Source organism: Salvelinus alpinus, chromosome 14 (assembly GCF_045679555.1).
Source record: "Salvelinus alpinus chromosome 14, SLU_Salpinus.1, whole genome shotgun sequence".
In the NCBI taxonomy this organism is placed as follows: Eukaryota; Metazoa; Chordata; class Actinopteri; order Salmoniformes; family Salmonidae; genus Salvelinus; species Salvelinus alpinus.
The window spans coordinates 24,055,579-24,079,463 of record NC_092099.1 but is presented as its reverse complement, the minus strand read 5'-3'; the positions used below and the strand labels follow the sequence as shown (position 1 = coordinate 24,079,463).

The following is a 23,885-nucleotide window of genomic DNA, read 5'->3' as shown; positions in this document are numbered from 1 at the left end:
TAATTTTAAAGTATTTATTCATGTGTCTGTTACAGAATAAACGTGGCAAAAACAAATGTAGACATTTAATAAAAAAACATTTTTTTACAAATGGTGGGGGCCAAGATGGAGGAGCTGTGGCTTCAAAACAGAAACCCCTGTTAGTCAACTGGTGTGTATATATAAATCAATGGTTGCGACCCCATGTGGTCATGAACTGTTATAAGTATGCGTGTAATCATGGAATGGTTTTGACTCTGCTATCTTTTAATTATTTGTTTGTGGTGAAAGTAGACCTACATCCTTTTTATTTGATAAAGCACTGATTTATTAATTAATTTGTTTGAATGTTTGCTAGTAATTATGACAATCAATAAATGAACAGTCTTGTTATGAATGATTCATGGAAATGTAATGAAAATACTTGTGTAATTTAATAACTGAATTTGTTTTGATTTGATTTTATTAAATAGCATGTTTTAACTGATAATAAAGTGAAGAAGTGGAGGAAAAACTGAACTAAAGTCTCAGGATTATTTTTGTTTAAATTCTTAAAATGTCAAAGGATCACACCGGAGTTAGTATGACCTGATTCTATATAAAAATAAAACATTTTCAATTGTCGTTTTTGGAGACGAGTTTAGATGTAATGTTTTGAATCACAAATCTATTTAATACGTGCATATACGATTATTCTAGGTAAAAGGGTGGTAAAACATTTTAAAACATGTATTTTTTGGAGTGCAGTTGGAACACACCCGCTGGGGAAGTGGTACACTCCCCCTGGTATCGTATTGACACTTCGGCTCTCCCGGTTTATTCTTGTGCGTACTCAACGGACCAAAGAATGAGGCGAACAATGGACAGGACGCACATTTGGATTAATTCTATCTGAATGCGAAACTTTTATTCGAAAAATGAACTGGCTGTTAGGTCGATGGATTATTTTTTGCATAACAGGTAAATGTTTTTTTTCTTTACTCACTCAGCATGTTGTTTTGTCATCTGCGAAAACCGTGGATGCAGCCAGCAACAGTTTGACCCCTTCACTTTATTCCAGCAGCTAACGGGTCTACCTTTACAGTAGGCTACGACCTCAACAGTCAACATGACTTTGGATTCCCTTCATTTTTATAAACATACTTTTGTTTGCCCACTTGTTTTGGGGGATTAGTCTGATTTGCTTTATTTTTGAACCTGTGCAGTGATAATAGGCCTTAGGTAGTCTACTCTTGTTTTTCCTCTATTGTTTTTCGTCATAAATTACAGAAGGAAGGTGTGGAATGAGGACGCTAGAGAAAACCCGTTTATTCTTAATATATTTTGTAATTGTGTATAGTGTGTGTTGGTTTGTATGCAGGGCTTATCTGTAAACAATACTCTAGTCTCAGTATGAGTTCCCAGTCAAAATAAAGGTGAAATAGAAAATAGAAGTAGGTCCCGTTATTCAGACAATATCCATGTTATGCCTGCACCCCAATGACCCACATACACATTTAATAGGCAGAGATACACTGTTCCTCTATTATAACACACATAGAACTCTCATTCTGAGAGCCCAATTTCCCACCTATAATTTTGTAAATTAATATAAATGTAACCATTATTTAATTCTGTATTTTGAAGAGAGGTTTTTCTGTAGACCTATACAAGAACAAAAGTCCTCTAGGGAGTCAAATCAGTGTGTTGGAATGCCTGGCAAGAAAACGTGTCAGTTGTTTGCAAGGAAAGGGCCTGATGTGGTCAGGAAGCATGGAGTGACTCAGAACTTTGACCAAGAAGAGCCTAGTAGACTGATTAAACTATAACTTCAGTTTGTGTTGTCTACTCTTCAAGAAAAGAGAACACTATTTGATTGTGTAAAAAAAGAACACTATTTGATGGTGTATGGTACAGTGGCTTACGAAAGTATTCACCCCCTTGGCATTTTTCCTATTTTGTTGCCTTACAACCTGGAATTAAAATGTATTTTTGGTGGGTTTGTATCATTTGATTTACACAACATGCCTACCACTTGTTTTATTGTGAAACAAACAAGAAATAAGACCAAAAAACAGAACTTGAGCGTGCATAACTATTCACCCCCCTCAAAGTCAATACTTTGTAGAGCCACCTTTTGCAGCAATTACAGCCGCAAGTCTCTTGGGGTATGTCTCTATTAGCTTGGTACATCTAGCCACTGGGATTTTTCCCCATTCTTCGAGTTCCTCTTGTGTACAGCAATCTTTAAGTCATAACACAGATTCTCAATTGGATTGAGCACTGGGCTTTGACTAGGCCATTCCAAGACATTTAAATGTTTCCCCTTAAACCACTCAAGTGTTGCTTTAGTAGTATGCTTAGGGTCATTGTCCTGCTGGAAGGTGAACCTCTGTCCGAGTTTCAAATCTCTGGAAGACAAACAGGTTTCCCTCAAGAATTTCCCTGTATTTAGCGTCATCCATCATTCCTTACATTCTGACCAGTTTCCCAGTCCCTGCCGATGGAAAAACAGCATCATGCTGTGGGGATGGGTTTGCGCCAGACATAGCGTTTTCCTTGATAGCAAAAAAGCTCAATTTTTGTCTCATCTGACCAGAGTACCTTTTCCCATGTGTTTGGGGAGTCTACCACATGCCTTTTGGCGAACACCAAACATGTTTGCTTATTTTTTAATTTAAGCAATTACTTTTTTTCTGGCCATTCTTCCGTAAAGCCAAGCTCTGTGGAGTGTACGGCTTAAAGTGGTCCTATGGACATGTACTCCAATCTCCGCTGTGGAGCTTTGCAGCTCCTTCAGGGTTATCTTTGGTCTCTTTGTTGCCTTTCTGATTAATGCCCTCCTTGCCTGGTCTGTGAGTTTTGGTGGGCAGCCCTCTCTTGGCAGGTGTGTTGTGGTGCCACATTATTAAAATATTTTAATCATGGATTTCATGGTGCTCCATGGGATGTTCAAAGTTTCTGATATTTTTTTATAACCCAACCCTGATCTGTACTTCTCCACAACTTTGTCCATGACCCTGTTTGGATAGCTCCTTGGTCTTCATTGTGCCACTTGCTTGGTAGTGCCCCTTGCTTAGTGGTGTTGCATACTCTGGGGCCTTTCAGAACAGGTGTATATATACACACTGAGATCATGTGACACTTAAATAAAGTCCACCTGTGTGCAATGTAATTATGTGACTTCTGAAGGGAATTGGTTGCACCAGATCTTATTTAGGGGCTTCATAGCAAAAGGGGTGAATTCATATGCACGCACCACTTTTCAGTTTTTTATTTTTTTGAATTAGTCCAAAATAGTCAAGTGAAAAGAAAATAAACTATTATTTTTTTTTTTGGGATATTGGCGGGAACTGGAACACGCTGTCATACACGTCGATCCAGAGCATCCCAAACATGCTCAATGGGTGACATGTCTGATGAGTATGCAGGTCATGGATGAACTGGGACGGTTTCAGGTTCCAGGAATTGTGTACAGATCCTTGCGAGATGGAGCTGTGCATTATCATGCTGAAACATGAGGTGAATGGCACAACAATGGGCCTCACTATCTCGTCAAGGTATCTCTGCATTCAAAATGCCATTGTTAAAATGCAATTGTGTTTGTTGTCCGTAGCTTATGCCTGCCCAAACCATAACCCCACCGCCACCATGGGTCACTCTGTTCACAACATTGACATCAGCAAAGCGTTTGCCCACGTGACGCCATACACACTGTCTGCCATCTGCCTGGTACAGTTGAAACCGGGATTCATCCGTTTAGATCACACTTCTCCAGTGGCCATCTAAGGTGAGCATTTGCCCACTGAAGTTGGTTACGACGCCAAACTGCAGTCAGGTCAAGACCCTGGTGAGGATGACGAGCACGCAGATGAGCTTCCCTGAGTCAATTTATGCATAAACTGTCAGAAACAATTCTGACAGTTTATGTCAGAATTGGCTGGTCGCAGACAGTCTCGCAGGTGAAGAAGCCAGATGTGGAGGTCCTGGGCTGGTGTGGTCTGCCTATTGTGAGGCCGGTTGGACATACTGGCCAAGTTCTCTAAAACAACATTGGAGGCAGCTTATGGTAGAGAAATTAACATTAAATTCTCTGGCAATAGCTCTGGAGGACAATCACTCAAGTCAGCATGCCAAATGCACAAGCTCTCAAAACTTGAGACATCTGTCGTTGTGTTGTGTGACAAAACTGCACATTTTAGTGGACTTTTATTGACTTTTTATAACTCAAAGTGGGCAGTCATGTGCCTTTTACTGAGGAGAGGCTTCTGTCTGGCCACTCTACCATAAAGGCCTGATTGGTGGAGTGCTGCAGGGATGGTTGTCCTTCTGGAAGGTTCTCCCATCTCCACAGATGAACTCTGGAGCGCTTTCAGAGTGACCATTGTGTTCTTGGTCACCTCCCTGACCAAGGTCCTTCTCCCCCAATTGCTCAGTTTGGCCGGGCGGCCAGCACTAGGAAGAGTCTTGGTGGTTCCAAACTTCTTCCATTTAAGAGTGATGGCGTGCGTTCTTGGTCCCTTCAATGCTGCAGAAATGTGTTGGTACCCTTCCCCAGATCTATGCCTTGACACAATCTTGTCTCAGAGCTCTACAGACAATTCCTTCTACCTCATGGTTTGGTTTTTGCTCTGACATGCACTGTCAACTGTGGGACCTTCTATAGACAGGTGTGTGCCCTTCCAAATCATGTCCAATCAAATGAATTTACCACAGGTGGACACCAATCAAGTTGTAGAAACATCTCAAGGGTGATCAATGGAAACCGGATGCACCTGAGCTCAATTTCAAGTCTCATAGCAAAGGGTCTGATTACTTATGTAAATAAGGTGTTTCTGTTTTGAATCTTTAATACATTTGCACAAATTTCTGTAAACCTGTTTTAGCTTTGTCATTATGGGGTATTGTGTGTAGATTGATGAGGGACATTTGTTATTTATTCCATTTTAGAATAAGGCTGTAAGGTAACAAAATGTGGGGCCTGAATACTTTCTGAATGCACTGTAGGTATAAATGTCAGCATATGTCATTATTTTTTATGTCACACTTGTGGGTATTTTTAGAGGTTTATAAATATGTGTTTTGGAGTGCCTGGTTACATGCACGGACAGTTTTGTGTTGTTCTCTGTTAGAGAGATGCTGAGACAGGCTGACACCTTGGATCAAAGGTCCCAGAATATTTTTGTATGTGTGAATCGTGAGGTTACCAAGGTGTCCCACCCTGTCCATTCTCTCTGTCCCTCTTTCTTTCTCCTCCTCGCTAGAATATAATAAACTCTTCTTCAAATCTCTAACTGCTAATTGGTTGTTCACTGGGCCAGATGAGATAATCTCATTGGTTAGAGTCCTCCCATCCCCCTCCTCCATTCTGTTGTCCACATACAGTGCCTTCATAAATTAATAATACCCCTTGACTTATTTCACATTATGTTGTATTACAGCCTGAATTTTAGCAAATGTATTGAAAATTAAAAACTGAAATATCTCATTTACATTCAGTACCAGTCAACATTTTGGACACAGCTACTCATTCAAGGGTTTTTCTTTATTTTTACTATTTTCTACATTGTAGAATAATAGTGAAGACATCACGACTATGAACTAACACATATGGAATCATGTAGTAAAAAAGTGTTAAACAAAAATATATTTTAGATTTTAGATTCTTCACCCTTTGCCACGATAACAGCTTTGCACACTCTTGTTATTCTCTCAACCAGCTTCATGGGGTAGTCACTTGGAATGCTTTTCCAACAGTCTTGGAGTTCCCACATATGCTGAGCACTTGTTGGCTGCTTTTTCGTCACTCTGCAGTCCAACTCATCCCAAACCATCTCAATTGGGTTGAGGTCAGGTGATTGTGGAGGCCAGGTCATCTGATGCAGCACTCCATCACTCTCCTTCTTGGTCAAATAGTCCTTACACAGCCTGGAGGTGTGTTGGGTCATTGTGCTGTTGAAAAACAAATGATAGTCCCACTAAGCGCAAACCAGATGGGTTGGTGTATCACTGCAGAATGCTGTGGTAGACATGCTGGTTAAGTGTGCCTTGAATTGTAAATAAATCACAGACAGTGTCACCAGCAAAGCACCCCCACAACATCACACCTCCTCCATGCTTCACGGTGGGAACCACACATGCAGAGATCATCCGTTCACCTACTCTGCATCTCACAAAGACATGGCGGTTGGAACCAAAAATCTCAAATTTGGACTCATCAGACCAAAGGACAGATTTCCACCAGTCTAATGTCCATTGCTCGTGTTTCTTGGCCCAATCAAGTCTCTTCTTCTTATTGGTGTCCTTTAGTAGTGGTTTCTTTGCAGCAATTTGACCATGAAGGCCTGATTCACACAGTCTCCTCTGAACAGTTGATGTTGAGATGTGTCTATTACTTGAACTATGTGAAGCATTTATTTGGGCTGCAATTTCTGAGGCTGGTAACTCTAATGAACTTATCCTCTGCAGCAGAGGTAACTCTGGGTCTTCCATTCATATGACGGTCCTCATGAGAGCCAGTTTCATCATAGCGCTTGAGGGTTTTTGCGACTGCACTTGAGAAACTTTCAAAGTTCTCGAAATGTTCCGCATTGACTGACCTTCATGTCTTAAAGTAATGATGGACTGTCATTTCTCTTTGCTTATTTTAGCTATTCTTGCCATAATATAGACTTGGTCTTTTACCAAATAGTGCTATCTTCTGTATACCACCCCTACCTTGTCACAACACAACTTATTGGCTCAAATGCATGAAGAAGGAAAGAAATTCCACAAATTAAGTTTTAACAAGGCCCACCTGTTAATTGAAATGCTTACTACATTATTCCATATGTGTTATTTCATCGTTTTTATTCTACAATGTAGAAAATAGTAAAAAATTAAGAAAAACCCTTGAATGAGTAAGTTTGTCCAATCTTTTGACTGGTACTGTAAGTATTCACACCCCTTTGCTTTGACACTACAAATTGAGCTCCGGTGCATCCAATTTCTACAACTTGATTGGAGTCCTGTTGCCAATTCAATTTTTTTGGACATGATTTAGAAAGAAACACCTGTCTATACAGTATAAGATCCCACAGTTGACAATTCGGGAATGTCAGAGCAGATACTATACCATAAAGTCCAAGGAACTGTCCGTAGATCTCCGAGATAGAATTGTGATGAGGCATATATCTGTGGAAGGGTATAAAACTACTTTTAGTGTGCTGAAAGTTTCCAAGAGCACAGTTTCTATCATTGGGAAATTGAAAAAATATGGAACTACCCAGACTCTGCCTAGAGCTGACCGTTCGACCAAACTGAGCAACCGGGCAAGAAGAACCTTGGTCAGGTCGGTGACCAGAACCCAATGACCACTCTGACATAACTACAGAGTTCCTTGGCTGAGATAGGAGAACATGCCAGAAGGACAACAGTCTCTACAGCACTTCACCAATCTGGGCTTTATGGGAGAGTGGCAAGACTGAAGCCATTCCTGAGAAAAAGGCACATAATAGCACTCCTGGAGTTTGCAAAAAGGCACTTGAAAGACAGATTATTAGGCAAAAGAATCTGTGGTCTGATGAGACAAAAATGTAACTCTTTGGCATGAATGCAAAGCACTATGTCTGGAGAAACCAGACACAGCTCCTCATCCGTCTAACAACATCCCTACTGTGAAGCATGGTGATGTCAGCTTCATGCTATGAGGTGCTTTTCAGCAGCAGGGATGGGGAAACTGGTAAGGATAGAAGGAAACAATAAATGGAGCCAAATACAGGCAAATCCTTGATGAGAACCTGTTCAGAGTACAAACGAGCTTTGAGGGGGGCGAAGATGTACATTCCAACAGGACAATGACCTCAAGCATACAGCCAAAACTGTATGGCTTCAGAAAAAGAATGTGAAAGTCCTTGAGTGGCACAGCCAAAGCCCAGACTTGAATAATATTGGAAATCTGTGGAAAGACTTGAAGATTGCTGTTCACCGTCGCTCCCAATCTAACTTAACAAGGAAGAATGGGAGAGAATCCCCAAATCCAGATGTGCAAAGCTGATACAGTAATACCCAAGATGACTCAAAGCTGTAATCACCGCCAAAGGTGCTTCTACAAAGTATTGACTCATTTGTGAATACTTATGTAAATGCAATATTTCTGTCTTTCATTTTCAATACATTTGCAAAAAATTCTAGTGTCATGCTTTCACTTTGTTATTATAGGGTATTGTGTGTAGATTAGACAGGTGAGAGAGAAAAATATTGAATACATTTTGAATTCCGGCTGTAACACAACAACATTTGGAATAAGTCAAGGGGTATGAATACTTTCTGAAGACACTGTAGGATCCTCCAGGGTGGGGTGGATCATACTAATGCCAAACAATGCGCTGGACCATGAACAAAAGAACTAAGGGAGGGACACATTTACCCCATGGGAGGAATTTAGGAGCACGGCCCCTCTCTCTCCTCCATCTTTCTTTTTCTCCAACCCTCTCATATTTAAAATTTAAAAAAATATATTAAAAAACAGAACTGCCACTTTTCTCTCTCTCTCATTTGTTTTGCACCGACCAGAGGTAACTGACATCTGACTCTGTAGGAGGAGTTGGTGAACCGTTGGTGCAGGGTCAGATATTTATTTAGCTTGATCCTAGATCTGTTGTTAGCCACAACTTCTAATTGGAGCTCTGTAGGAAATTTGAATGCCATAATCATGAATCACCCTGGCTCCTCTTTAGTACAAAGTGTGAATCTCAATCTGTGTAAAACTGCATCCCCTCCTTGTCTCATTCCCTTCATCTGCACTAAACTGAAAACTTGGGAAAGTGCTGCTAAGGAGAGGGCCACTGTGTAGAACCGTTTGCTGTGATTTCCTCTTTTCTTGGAAATGTTTGGATTGAGTTCCTGCTGCATGCCCCACCTTGACCTAACAATACTGGCTGCAGAGTATACTGCTCTGGCCGCAACCCCCTCGCTGTTCCCATTTATTATGACCAACCCCCTACCTTCCTACTACAGTCCTACCCCTGCCCCCCACACACGGTGGAATGTAACCTCTGTGACCTCCCGTGTATTGGAGAGAGGAGCCCCCATCTAGATATTGTGCAAGTCACCACTTGGCAATCTCCCAGTTGGGGATTTATTTTTTTATTGAACCTTTATTTAACTAGGGAAGTCAGTTAAGAACAAATTCTTATTTACTACCCCAGCAAAACCCAGACGACGCTGGGCCAATTGTGGGCCGCCCTATGGGATTCCCAATCACAGCCAGATGTGATTCAACCTGGATTTGACCCAGGAACTGTAGTGTCACCTCTTGCATTGAGATGCAGTGCCTTAGACCCCTGCGCCACTCAAGAGCCCAGTTGGAGTCATCATTACGCATACACACACACCCACAACGGTTGTCAGTGGAGTCAAATCAGATGTTTTTAGGCGTTGGTGAAATCAGGTCATCACTTCCACAACAGATACAGACCCGCTCCTGAGTTTTGTGGTTTAGTTAACTGAGAGGATATTTCTGGAATCCCCCTTAACCTGTTGGATGTGCAGGGGGTATGAAAGGGAGAGTTGGACTGCTGTGGGCTCTACTATGGGTAGAGGCTAAGTGGTTGGTTCAAGTGGTGTTGGACTGGGTGCTTCTCAAAGCTGGTGTTGGAGAGCGTTCAACTGTAAAGTCTAATCTCCTTACCATTTGCATGTTTCTCTGGCTATTCAAAATATACAATACATGGCCAAAAGTATGTGGACACCCCTTGAAATGAGAGGATTAAGCAACTTCAGCCACACCCGTTGCTGACAGGTGTATAAACTCGAGCACACAGCCATGCGATCTCCATAGACAAACATTGGCATTAGAATGGCCTTACTGAAAAGCTCAGTGACATTCAGTGTGGCACCATCATAGGAGGCCGGTCAACTGTAAGTACTGTTATTGTGAAGTTGAAACATCTCAGAGCAACAACGGCTCAGCCGCGAAGTGGTAGGCCACAGAAGCTCACAAAACTGTGCTGAAGCATGTAAAAATTGTACTCGGTTGCAACACTCACTACTGAGTTCCAAACTGCCTCTGGAAGCAAAGTCAGCACAAGAACTGTTCGTCGGTAGCTTCATGAAATGGGTTTCCATGGTCGAGCAGCCGCACACAAGCCTAAAATCACCATGCGCAATGCCAAGCGTCGGCTGGAGTGGTGTAAAGCTCGCCGCCATTGCACTCTGGAGCAGTGAAAACGTGTTCTCTGGAGTGATGATTCACGCTTCACCATCTGGCAGTCCGACGGACGAATCAGAGTTTGGCGGATGGCAGGAGAACACTACCTGCACCAATGCATAGTGCCAACTGTAAAGTTTGGTGGAGGAATAATGGTCTTGTGTTGTTTGTCATGGTTCTTGCTAGGCCCCTTAGTTCCAGTGAAGGGACATCTTAACGCTACAGCATACAATGACATTCTAGACGATTCTGGGCTTCCAACTTTGTGGCAACCGTTTGGGCAAGGCTCTTTCCTGTTTCAGCATGACAATGTCCCCGTGCACAAAGAGAGGTCAATACAGAAGAAATGGTTTGTCGGGATAGGTGTGGAAGAACTTGACTGGCCTGCACAGAGCCCTGACCTCAACCCCATCGAACACCTTTGGGATGAATTGGAATGCCGACTGCGAGCCAGGCCTAATCGCCCAACATCAGTGCCCAACCTCACTAATGCTCTTGTGGCTGAATTCGAAGCAAGCGTCGAAGAAATGTTCCAACATCTAGTGGCAAACCTTCCCAGAAGAGTGGAGGCTGCTACATCAGCAAAGTGGGGACCAACTCCATATTAATGGCCATCATTTTGGAATGAGATGTTTGATGAGGATGTGTCCATATACTTTTGATCATGTAGTGTATGTTAAAGGCCTTATATGCAGACTGCCGTTAGATACTTAAAATGTGAAGCCTACTTCTCTATTCATAGGACTGTGTTAACTTTATATCGGCATAATATAACATACATATTGTTTTGATTATTGTATTATTAAATAACCGCTTCCCCTCTATTTTCTCACACCTTGTCTGTGTGTGTATCAGTCTGTGTGTGTGCGGGGGTGCAGGTGACAGTTCGGGAGAAGAGGCGTTTCGCCATGCTCTTCCAGTCGGTGGTACTCGAGTGCCAGTACCACACGCCTTCCTCCCAGACCCCTGTGGTGCAATGGTGGTACAAATCCTACTGCCGCGACCGCACACGAGACTCCTTCACTTTTCCCGAGAGCTTTGGGGTCCAGGGGTCCGAGTTGGGCGCCGCAGCCCACCTGGAGTGCTCCGACAGCAGCCGCACCGTCCGCATCGTAGCGTCCGGCCAGGGACCCTCCATGACGCTGGCTGAGCACTACAAGGGCCGAGACATCGCCATCATCAACAGTATTGTGAAGATTGGTTAATGAGTAGATTTGTGTTGTAATTGGAAGTTGTGTGTGGCGGTGTTTTGTAGTTTTATGAGCTTCAATGACTAGAAAGGCTGTGCTTGTGGAAATGTTGTCAGGGAAGACATGCGACATGTGCACACATTTTTAAATGCTGTTTACTGTATGTCAGTGCTTCAGTGTTATAGGCGGTGGCCTTGTCCGTCATAGCCTCTCTATTATCCCAGTCTACTGTTTATGATCCATCTCCCAACAGGAAACATGGCTGCTTGTGCTCTGCTTTTCCTGTTCCTGAAATAGTCCTTCTCTGTCTCTGCTTCACAATAGGCCAGGCTACACACTCACACACACACACATTGTTAACGACACTGACCCCTGTTCACAATGGAGTGGTCTTCTTCACACACTGCCCTCTCTTATCCAAATGAAATACCCACCTTTTTCTGCCTTTCAATAGAGAGCACCCACCTACTTTTGTGTCTCTTTTTTAACAAAACACCCTCCTGTTGTCATAATTCTTAATAGAAAGCTGTTGGATTTATGAATGAGTCAAATGTCAATGGAATGTATCTTTGAGGTTTGTTCAGTATATTGTTTGACGAATGCCGGGTGTACACTACACGACTTTCAAAATCTTAACATCACTGAGCCTCTCACATTAAACGACCAACTTTCCTGTAGATTTGTAGGTTTGGCACAGACGGGGTGTCACACACGACAAGATTCTTCACTTGGTCGTGAGGATTCTCAATACCACCACGTTGTCTCTCGAAAACAATGACGTGATGATGTGATTAGATTGTTAACGTAGCTACAGTAGAACAAGCTGTGGTTCAAAACAACCTCAAACGTTTTCAGTCAGATATTCACGCTTGCCATACAGAGTTGAAATATGTAGCCAACATTTTGAATTAAGTAACATTGCCTGTGAGCTTTAGAGGTGTAACGATTTGACACTTTGGCTGTGGTTAAAGGCAAGTACCAACACACATTCTGTGTGATGCGAAACAACGTCATAATTTCACTGGCTTCTTTTCTGCCGAGCTCTCATTGGCTATTGCTGATCACCTTCCTTAAAAGTTGTCGTTGCACATCTCACAGTACAAGAGCATTGCAGATTTTGTGCTGATGAAATCAAACATGTTTGAAAATATCGGGACGTCTGGGACTGCTCAAAGATGGGATCGGTAGCCCTGAGATTGTGTCTCTGACCCGCTCACATTAAACGAGTGCCAGTGACGGCCGCACGCCCTGAGTAGGCAACGACATGGGGATTTTGTCTCCGATTTCAAAAACTTGGGACAGCTAAATCGGGGCCAAAATCATGAAGTGTACACCTGGCTTAGCAGTATATAATTTTGTTACTGTATGCAGTTGTTGATTATTTGTTAAATATGTTTCATATGTATTGTTTTTCAGAGGTTTTATAGGTTCCTAGTTTTTTCATAGGATATACTGACCATGCTCTCATATCATTTGACCTCTCACCTATGACCCTTGTCCTGACCCTGTGTCCTGTCCCTGTCCAGAGGCGGACCTGCGGATCGGGAAGCTGCAGTGGGGCGACAGCGGAGTGTACTTCTGTAAGATCGTCATCGCCGACGACCTGGAGGGGAAGAACGAGGGCCAGGTGGAGGTACTGGTGCTGGGTGAGTGACCACAGGAAGTGAACCCTCCGCACACAGGAAGTAAACATTAAACACAGGAATTCAACAACCTCAACATCAAAGAGGAAGGGATAGAGTGGAAATTAACAGGAATCTGAACATTCTGTTGGGGCTTTCTTATTTCGAGGTCCTCTCTGGTTTAAAAGGATTTGGGAGTTGAGGAAGTAGGAAACAAGTATACTCTTATGTATTGTCTTGTGTCTCACTTTCTGAACCTTACCACAGCAGTAAAACCAATGCACACCCTAAAACCAATGGATTTGTGCCGTTGCACCAGTCTCATATGCTGACTGTGGTGTGTGCGTTCACTTTTGTGTGTGTGTCAGTGTGTAGGGTAAGTGTATTTGTTTGTTTGGTATGGTTCATAATGGAGTGCTTAATATAAACATCCTTGCTCTAGAGGGCGTCTGCATTCCAAAGTGTACTTACAAGTGCTGCCATGACGACGGGCAGAATGGCGTGCGCTGCCCTACACACGGTTCTGATCCTCTCTGAGAGGACCCATTGTTTGGCTGAACTTACCCTTGTAGACCAGCTGACATAACCCTGACATAGCCATACATAAACCCTTATAACCTCAGATATAGGCCAGGTAGACTTTTGTGCCACAGCATTGAACATAGACTACATAATAGAGAGTTTACAAGGTGAATGCACCAATTTGTAAGTCGCTCTGGATAAGAGCGTCTGCTAAATGACTTAAATGTAAATGTAAATGTATTACATAGAGTAGTTCTAGGTTATTATTGTGAGCTATGTAATCCACTTCTTAAGCTGTTGCCATGGCAACATTCCTTTATTTGGGGGGATGAGACTAAAGCATGTTACGGGTCAGTGATGTAGATGTAAAAGGAGAGAGAGAAAGAGAGTGTTATGTTGTGACACAGGAGAGGCGCTGACTTTGGCCTTGTAATTCCTGCCTCTGAGGCACATAGTTTCTCCCCTCTCTCAGGTTACTAGGCTCAGCTGGGTTTATACGACTCAGTGCCAGAGCAGGTTGGTAGGATCTGTGTGTGTGTTCGTGTGCATGTTTTTTTTTTATCAGAGGAGAGGAGTGTGCTTATCTCCATGACTACTGCCAACTGGAGCCTGTCTGGCTGTGGGAGTTCAGTCTACCCTGACAGCTAGCAGGCCTGTTGAATCAAATAACCCTTAGACACTATTTTAGGGATTGATATGTAGAGACACACGCACATGCACGCACGCACACTTAATGAGTGTAAACCAGGTATTTTAGCAACCCTGTTGAACCTATCTAGAAGGTTAAACACATAGATTAGAATTCGCTTATTTTGGCGTTTGGGTGAGGCCACGGACTGGTCCCACTATTATTTTTCTCTGTATCTCCCTCTTTCTCTATCTCCATTGCCCTTTATCCTTCTCTGTCTCTATCTCCATGAACTGTTCCCCCCTTTCCTCTGTCTCTCTCACGTTTAGCAAAGACAAAGCCACCATTGTTACCATGGCGATGGTGTTCGTCTGCCCCTCTTTCCCTGATGAGCTCTAATGGTTAATTGGTGACCCAGAATGCTTCAAAAGTGTCTGTCCCCGTTACACCCCCTCCCCCACATACACACACACCTCTCCTACCCCCTCCACTCTGGCCTTACCTCAACGTCCCGTAGAGCATTTTATTGGGTACAGGACCTGTTGACAGGGCTGAATATACCTCCCAAATGCATAGACAAACAATGTTTTATTTACGGTCTACATGAAGAGAAAGCTTGGGAATGCTTTTGAATGTGGTTGGTTTTGTTGTTGGGTTAGGCTGTGGTTTGATTTTGTTTGATGATGAGATGAGCTTAGTTACAGTTGCAGCAGTTCAGTTAAGTTGAGTTATGGGTTATGTTATAAATCTCTCACACTGATTACAGATCTTTTAGCTTGCCTTGTAGTATCATGTGACGTGTCGAGCATGTTGGATGTGTATTTGTGTGTGTTGCGTGTTTGTACAGTAACATCACAGAAATACAGCACCCTGCTAAAATTAGGTTCAGTGTGAGGTGAGAGTTTGATCCTTGATCTCAGAACTCGTGGCCTTTAAGACTGGGTTAGTGTGTGTGGAGATCAATAACCCTAAAGAAGACACTGCGTGCCGAAATGTTGGTTAGGTGCACCCATTGAATTGTTAGGAGCATATTTAGAGTGTGTGACTTTCTTTCTTTTTATACAGTTTACCCTCTGTTAGCCAGCACCTCAACAAAAAAAATTGGGTTTGCGTCAGCTCATGGTTTTTACTACATAAAGATCATTAAGCGATACACTTTGAACTTTGTTTTCACTCCCATTAACATGTTCTCTCAAATCCATTTTTAATAGTGGGAAATTATTTATGATGATTATCACTTTGGCTTCAGGATCAGGTGTTAACGAATTGTACTGTTTTCCCCTGGTGTCTGTCGATTCATCTCTGCCAGTCTCAATGCATGATCCTCAGTCAATAACTCCATCTGATTGGCTGATTTTCCTCACCTTTGACCTCTGCCCTCTGCTAATTTCTATCTGCTGCGCCTCACCTCTGGTCTCCCTCTCTCTGCAGGTAGGACAGGTGTGCTGGACGATCTCCTGCCAGAGTTTGATGTGGAGATTATGCCAGGTACGGCTGCTTGCCTCCTCATTCGCTGGCCTCGGTCTGCCACTGTCTGTCTGTCTGTCTGTCTTTCTGTTAGTCTCTGTGTGATTATGCCAAAAATGGCTGCCTTTTCACCTCACCTGTCCCTTCCTTACCTGTTCCCCTCGGTGACATCCCCTGCTCTGGCTCTGCTTACCTGTCAATTATCCCCCCCCCCCCCCCCATGCTGCTCTCTCACTGTCCAATCATCTTCTGGGAATCTTGATTGATTTAACAACTGCAGAGGAAAGAACCAATAAACTTGTGGCCTCATCTTATATTCTGCCTCTGCGTAGTCATGCATTAACTCACTCTCACTAGCTAGGTTTCCGTCCAATTTGCGACAGATTTTCATGTGAATCTTCAACAATCTGCATAAAACAATATTTCTTTATTTATAAAGCCCTTTTTACATCAGCAGATGTCACAAAGTGCTTATACAGAATCCCAGCCTAAAACCCCAAACAGCAAGCAATGCAGATGTAAAAGCACAGTGGCTAGGGAAAACTCCCTAGAAAGGCTTGAGCCTAGGAAGAAACCTAGAGAGGAACCAGGCTCTGAGGGGTGGCCAGTCCTCTTCTGGCTGTGCCGGGTGGAGATTATAAGAGTACATGGCCATGAAGGCCAGATCGTTCTTCAAGATGTTCAAACATTCATAGATGACAAGCAGAACCAAATAATAATCACTGTGGTTGTAGAGGGTGCAACCTGTGGAGTAAATGTCAGTTTTGCTTTTCATAGCCAAGCATTCAGAGGTCGAGAGAGAGAGCAGGCAGGTCCAAACAGCAGGCAGGTCCGAGACAAGGTAGCACGTCAGGGTTCCATAGCCGCAGGCAGAACAGTTGAAACTGGAGCAGCAGCACGACCAGGTGGACTGAGGCATGGTCCTAGGGCTTAGGTCCTCCGGGAGGGGAGGGAGAGAGATGTGTTTCCATCAAACGTACTTAAATTCCCATGTCACAAAACCTGTTGCATCTGGTCATGGCACGTGCGCTATAGCCAACATCTATAGCCAACATCTCGCAGTCATAGTAGCTACCTACATTATGCGATTATTAACATGATTTTATTTGTCAAACTACAGCCAAGCATCGATCATCATGTCACCAGAATAAGACCCTCAATATTTATTGGAAAGGAGCATCAAGCTCATCACCTTGCACTTTCACCACCCTGTGAAGTTAATCGTAACTTATTTCATTTGTAGCCTAATAAACTGCATGGTTTCCCGAGTCGTAGTGGAGGACCACACAACATATCTCGTGACTCCATGTTACAGTGAGCGAAAAAAGTATTTGATCCCCTGCTGATTTTGTACATTTTCCCACTGACAAAGAAATGATCAGTCTATAATTTTAATGGCAGGTTTATTTGCGACCTTTTTCTTCTTTTTTCCCTCACTGTACTTCAATACAGTTGAAGTCGGATGTTTACATACACTTAGGTTGGAGTCATTAAAACTCATTTTTCAACCACTCCACAAATTTCTTGTTAACAAACTATAGTTTTGACAAGTCGGATAGGACATCTACTTTGTGCATGACACAAGTAATTTTTCCAACAATTGTTTACAGACAGATTATTTCACTTATAATTCACTGTATCACAATTCCAGTGGGTCAGAAGTTTACATACACTAAGTTGACTGTGCCTTTAAACAGCTTGGAAAATTCCAGAAATTATGTCATGGGTTTAGAAGCTTCTGATAGGCTAATTGACATAATTTGAGTCAATTGGAGGTATACCTGTGGATGTATTTCAAGGCCTACCTTCAAACTCAGTGCCTCTTTGCTTGACATCATGGGAAAATCAAAAGAAATCAGCCAAGACATCAGAAAAAAATTGTAGACCACCAGTCTGGTTCATCCTTGGGAGCAATTTCCAAACGCCTGAAGGTACCACGTTCATTTGTACAAACAATAGTACCCAAGTATAAACACCATGGGACAACGCAGCTGTCATACCGCTCAGGAAGGAGACGCATTCTGTCTCCTAGAGCTGAACGTACTTTGGTGCGAAAGTGCAAATCAATCCCAGAACAACAGCAAAGGACCTTGTGAAGATGCTGGAGGAAACAGGTACAAAAGTATCTATATCCACAGTAAAACGAGTCCTATATCGACATAACCTGAAAGGCCGCTTAGCAAGGAAGACGCCACTGCTCCAAAACCACCATTAAAAATCCAGACTACGGTTTGCAACTGCACATGGGGACAAAGATCGTACTTTTTGGAGAAATGTCCTCTGGTCTGACGAAACAAAAATAGAACTGTTTGCCCATAATGACCATCGTTATGTTTGGAGGAAAAAGGCGGAGGCTTGCAAGCCAAAGAACACCATCTCAACCGTGAAGCATGGGGGTGGCAGCATCATGTTGTGGGGGTGCTTTGCTGCAGGAGGGACTGGTGCACTTCACAAAATAGATGGCATCACGAGGAAGGAAAATTATGTGCATATATTGAAGCAACATCTCAAGACATCAGTCAGGAAGTTAAAGCTTGGTCGCAAATGGGTCTTCCAAATGGACAATGACCCCAAGCATACTTCCAAAGTCGTGGCAAAATGGCTTAAGTACAACAAAGTCAAGGTATAGGGTGGCCATTACAAAGCCCTGACCTCAATCCTAAAGAACATTTGTGGGCAGAACTGAAAAAGCATGTGCGAGCAAGGAAGCCTACAAACCTGACTCAGTTACACCAGCTCTGTCAGGAGGAATGGGCCAAAATTCACCCAACTTATTGTGGGAAGCTTGTGGAAGGCTACCCGAAATGTTTGACCCAAGTTAAACAATTTAAAGGCAATGCTACCAAATACTAATTGAGTGTATGTAAACTTCTGACCCACTGGGATTGTGATGAAAGAAATAAAAGCTGAAATAAATCATTCTCTCGACTATTATTCTGACATTTCACATTCATAAAATAAAGTGGTGATCCTAACTGACCTAAGACATGAAATGTTTACTAGGATTAAATGTCAGGAATTGTGAAAAACTGACTTCAACTGTATATGATTATTATATCAATATTTTTTCATAAAGGCATTCCCACTGCCATTGCTCGCAATAATTAATTTTAACGACACAAAAAGATCCCACCATGTCGAGCAAACAAATTATCTGTCGGCATTTATAAAATGGAAGCCTTACTGTCCCAATCATATTCTTACTACAGTACTAAATGCATGGTGTGCATTTAATACCTCTCCTCAATGGAGCAGAATTATTCACAAAAAACCCTACCCCCCTATCTCTTTTGAAAATGAGATGTCTCTCTGAAGAGGTCAACTTGGGATGTGTTTTTTCACAAGGGGCTGACTGAAGTATTGACATTTTCATTTCTGCTTACGCCCTGATGAATTCATCATTAGTGTTGAGAGCCTTGTCGTGCAGCCAGCAAGCTCTGCCTTTCTACACCCAGAGTGTTGGGGGGTTAATATGACCTTTCATGTCAATGGTTATTATAGACAGAGATGCAGAAGATGTAACTTGAGTGAGTCACATGTAGTTACTAACTCAAGTAACTTGATGTGTATCTCTACTGTTTGTGGGATCTGTAGTCTTATTCATCTCTGTGTTTGTGTTCCAGAGTGGACGTTTGTGGGATCTGTAGTCCTGGGCAGTATCTTGTTCCTTTTGTTGATGGGGATCTGCTGGTGTCAGTGCTGCCCTCACTCCTGCTGCTGCTACCTCCGCTGCTGCTGCTGCCCCGACACCTGCTGCTGCCCACGTCAGCGTGAGTAACATACACACACGCACAAACAAACACATAACTACAAACACACACAGTCTTACATTCACTTGCTTCCCTTTTTAAAAGTTTAGGATTTTAATATTATTTGTCATTGTTTTCCAGTCTATGAGGCGGGGAAGATGGCAAAGAATAGCCAGCCCCCCCAGATTGCTGTGTACCCCCCCTACTATATCCCTGGGGTCCCCACCATGGTCCCCTTTGCCCCTCCGTCCCTCGCGGACCCTAAGATGCTCTCCTTCCCCTCAGTGGAGAAGAACCTAGCTGGGGGTGAGTGACCTGACCCAGACCTGCGCTCGTCCTTTCAGTCTGCAGGACCTGGACAAGCCATTCTGCATTGTGGGAAATGCAGTTTTGCATGATATATCACAGTAACACTAACTACCATTTGTAGAGGGTCATCTGAGTTAACTAACCCTCTTCTTATGTCACTCTTCATTTTCTGTCTCTAAACTGGGTGGAGTTGTCTATGACCAGACGTGTGTGTATGTGTGTGGGTGGGTGTGTGTGCATGGGTGCATTCATACGTTCATGTGTGCGTGTGTGTTTTTATGTGTTTTAGTTTGTGTGATTTGGTTTTTACTGTGCCCATAGTGGCTTTTATCCTTGATATAAGTGTGTGTGGGTGTGTGCGTCTGTGTCTACAGTACGCAGTGGCTATCGTCTCCAGCCCAGTCACAGTCAGGACTCTATGAAGGTTCTGTACTACGTGGAGAAGGAGCTGGGACAGTTTCCCTCTGCCAAGATGGCTCCTCCACAATGTAAGCCTGTATGGAGTCAGTAGTTCCTCTATAATCAACACGCGTGCATGTCTGTGTATTTGTCTCGGTCTGTGTTTAATGTGTGTGTTTGTATGTAAGTGTCTTTGTTAGTGCTTGTGTAAAGGTTTGTGTCCTCTTCATCAGAAACCCTCCGTTACATTCTACATTAACTATTGATTTCACCATTAATAACACACTAACCCTAAATACACTGAATGTCATTCATTCCATCTACTGAGAGAATCCATTTGTGTTGAATCAGTCAAATGTTTTATAAACTGCTTATAGACAATTATTAAATGATGTATTATCCATTTGTAAACGTATCAACATTAGTAAGTACAACACATTTTTGGACGATGTTATCTGTATTATCATAATGTTTATAAGAAGGTTTTTAAGTAGATAATCAAATAGTAATAGCATTAGGTTACACAGACCATTGGAGTGGGATGATATCACTCAAATACACTTGGCCATGGATGGTGATTTACTCTTGATGAAAGACATCAGTGCACTGTATTGATTGGTCTGTTGCATTTTCGTCTGATACTATTAGATGGCACGGTTCTCTATTTCACATGGAAGTTTCCATACCAGTAATGTAAGAAGGTTAGGTAATTGTTTGTAAACACATATTTATTTATGAATTGCCGTGGAAAGCATCTTGTCATTGTAAATTCCAATAAGGCGGAGGAAGACAGCCCTTTGGCTGGTGTGTTCCATGGAACGCCATCCCATTCTATGTATTCTGTTTCTATGGGTGGCATATTGTAATTTCATAATTAGCTCAGATTCCTTCTATAATGTCTCTCCCAAGATGTAAACTAAGAGCAACATACCATGAGAGCCATCAGCAAAAGCATTTGCTTTGAAAATCGGCCGTCTATATTTACACTATGGCTATCAGATGTTATTTGCATTAGTTTTGGTGATATTTGATGATGTGTCTGTGACTCGATTAGAAGTCTTGATGCATAGTGATGATGGTGGTGTACTGTAAATGCCGTAGATCAGTTCAGATTCAAAATACTATCGTAAAAACTTTTCTTGAAAGCAGTAAAAGTCTCTATAGTGATGTGTTGTCCCCGCAGCCAGTAGCATATCAGAGCTCAGCTCTCTGCATGAGGGAGGGGACACGGATTTCCGGCAAACCTATCGCACAGTCCAGATGAAAGCTCTCCCTCCCATCGCCGACCTAGATGACCAATCAGAACTCATGGCAGCTACCGTGCACAACAGTCGTCGACCCAGGCATTACCGTGGCAACGACACGGATGACGAACAAAACAGCAGGTACCACTGAGTGTGACTGTAACTCTGTAAGACTGTCTGTGTGAGGACTGTCTCTACAGTACTCAAGATACGTTGTGTGTGTGTGTGTCTGTGTGTGAGATAAAGAGAAGAGGATGTTGTATATGTATTGTATATTGTATTCCTGATTATCTTGTATTTAGTGTAGGACAAAAAAAATTGTTAGCACTGTGCATCTGTTATGTACTCTGATCCCCTGTGTTTCAGGTGGAACCCTCGCTCTGTGCACCTGGAGAGGAAGACATTGGGCAACAGGGGGCGTACCGGCTCTCTGGATGAGTTGGAGGAGTTTTCTATGTCCTACGGCCCCCGTGCCTGGAGGGGCGAGCCCCGAGACCAGGACACGGACTATGACCTGGCGCTACGGGGGCGAGAGCACTACCCTCCCTACTGGGAACACACACCCCCTCACCGTTTTCATGGAGACCGGGAAAACAACTGGCACTCCCGCCGCAGCCCCCCTCCCTCGCCGCAGAAGATGAGGAGGGACACGTGGGATGGCGATCGCGATCGCCCCTCTCGCCCCCACCAGCACACCCATGGGGAGAGGGGTTACGATTACGCTTTCCTCAATGACCTATTGGAGCATAAGGTGAGGGGGAGGGCGGGGGAGAGGGGCGAGAGAGGAAAGTGGCGGGCTGACGAGGATAGTGACACTCCCTCCAAGGGCAGTTCGAAGGGCAAGGGCAGTGATGGTTTCTACAGACAGTCGTCTAGCAACCGGCTCGAGGAGGAGGACTCTTTGCCTCCGTACTCAGAGCAGAAGGTGGAAAGGTATCAGACGATCAACCCAACCGCTGAACGTTACCGCACAGTCGAACCGCCCTCAGAACGGTACCGGACCACTGACCCATCCAAGCAACCGTTCTCCTACACCCGTCCCCCTAAAGGACTAGCACACGCCGTACAGGGGAACCGAGAGGATAGGGACATGAACCGAAATATGGTGAGTTACCTGTAGGAGGATCAAGTTGAAGAACCCCCCCTCAGGTTGTCACAGATAGAAGAGCTCAGACGTAGCAAGCCTAGCAACTCTAACAGTCTGTATACCCATCCCAGTGTCTTAGTATTACACCAACTGGCCTTGGTTAGCATCTTTATTTTATATCAGTGGGTGTTGTACATATTTTTACTATATAAATCAAAACATTTTCTAAAAGTATTTCATGTTGATTGATTGTTATGTGAAAAAAAGAGTCAAAGCACTATTTTGATCTATATTTTGTAAATAATGTAATGCTTAATGCTTTATTTTAGAGGAAAAAGGTCAAATCTTAATGCCAACAATAATGTATGTTACTGTATGTGATTGTATCGTTCTTGTGGAACTCAGACATTACTAACAGACCATGACCTGCATGATTGGTGTGGATCCCCTCACTGACCAGGCCTGACTAATCGACCATGAGCAACATGATTGCAGGGTATCTAACGTGTGGCTCTTGGTGTATTTCTTTAACAGACCCCTGCTCTGAGCAGAGACTCTCTCATAGTTTGATACACCAGAGAACCCAAGCCCGTGCCTGCACAGCACTGCACTGCCAATATTGAGAATCACACATCACTCACTTAAAACATCATGCATCAGCTTGGTAGAGACTAACTGCACATCAAGCATCAACCACATGGAGAGAGGCGTATAAGGCTTCTTAAGGCTTTTTTCCACAAAAGGATTGGAAGGCACCTTGCATGGATCATGAAAAGACAATGGAATGCGCATTGTTTATGCATGAATTGAGGAACATTTGGAAAATATTATTGTATGTGTGTTTAGCGTGCATGCACATATACCATTTGAATGGGTATGTATGGGTGCAGCGTGTGTGTATGTGCACCGTTTGCCCATATTCAGGTTAATCTGTCATCTCAAACCAAGCATTCCACAGAGCAGTCCCCCTCTCTCACCTACACAACATGGTTACAGTTCCCATAAAGTTACCCTGACAACAATGATGCAATTAGGGGTTAGGGGTATTTGTATGTATCGATAGGTATTATTAGGTGTGGGGGAGAGTTGGGACAAGGGGTTAGAAAAAAGGTAGGTAAAGAAGTAATCAAAGAAACTTAATAGGATCATAATGTGTGTAAAAGTGCTGGATTGTTTCAGAAACTATCTATATTCACCAATTGGTCATTATAATTATACCTCCAATACCCCCCCCCAATGCCAAAAATGTTATCACGCTATAGGAAACACAAAATAGGTGTCAATTGGGCCTATAAAATGGCAACTCAGGTTCACCTGTCTTCATTGTGTGTGTGTGTGTGTCATATACTGTACCTACAGAGCTTGAATTTGTATTACAGATTTGCAATTGAACTGTAATACTATTCTGTATTAGCCCACAGTATTGAACTGTGGTTTGAAACTGCCATTCAGCCAGAGCAGACGTTTGTATTTCACTTGTTTGACATTGATGATTTTGATAAACACCTGTTGCCTAATTTA

The 23,885-nt window shown here is 43.1% G+C and overlaps 1 protein-coding gene across 5 annotated transcripts; it reads left to right on the top strand.

The window, feature by feature from the left end:
• The first annotated feature begins 779 nt into the window (after positions 1-779).
• LOC139538622 (immunoglobulin-like domain-containing receptor 2) lies at positions 780-23,885 on the top strand. 5 transcript variants are annotated; one of them, XM_071340878.1, is made up of 10 exons: positions 780-939; positions 11,003-11,332; positions 12,864-12,983; positions 15,541-15,597; positions 19,200-19,346; positions 19,467-19,631; positions 20,009-20,122; positions 21,217-21,418; positions 21,644-22,382; positions 22,899-23,885. In XM_071340878.1, the coding sequence occupies exons 1-10, from the start codon at positions 897-899 to the stop codon at positions 22,932-22,934; spliced, it is 1,953 nt and encodes a 650-aa protein (XP_071196979.1). In that variant the 5' UTR covers positions 780-896; the 3' UTR covers positions 22,935-23,885. The 5 variants fall into 5 exon arrangements, with proteins under 5 accessions (XP_071196979.1, XP_071196982.1, XP_071196980.1 ...); XM_071340881.1 differs by lacking the exon at positions 11,003-11,332; XM_071340879.1 differs by lacking the exon at positions 15,541-15,597.

What these genes read in the sequence shown, in the direction of transcription:
- LOC139538622 (XM_071340878.1), top strand. Translation starts at nt 897, where the DNA reads ATGAACTGGCTGTTAGGTCGATGGATTATTTTTTGCATAACAG. An exon ending in AGACATCGCCATCATCAACA is followed by an intron (nt 11,333 to 12,863) that starts GTATTGTGAAGA and finishes GTCCCTGTCCAG; the next exon opens with AGGCGGACCTGCGGATCGGG. An exon ending in GGAGAAGAACCTAGCTGGGG is followed by an intron (nt 19,632 to 20,008) that starts GTGAGTGACCTG and finishes CTGTGTCTACAG; the next exon opens with TACGCAGTGGCTATCGTCTC.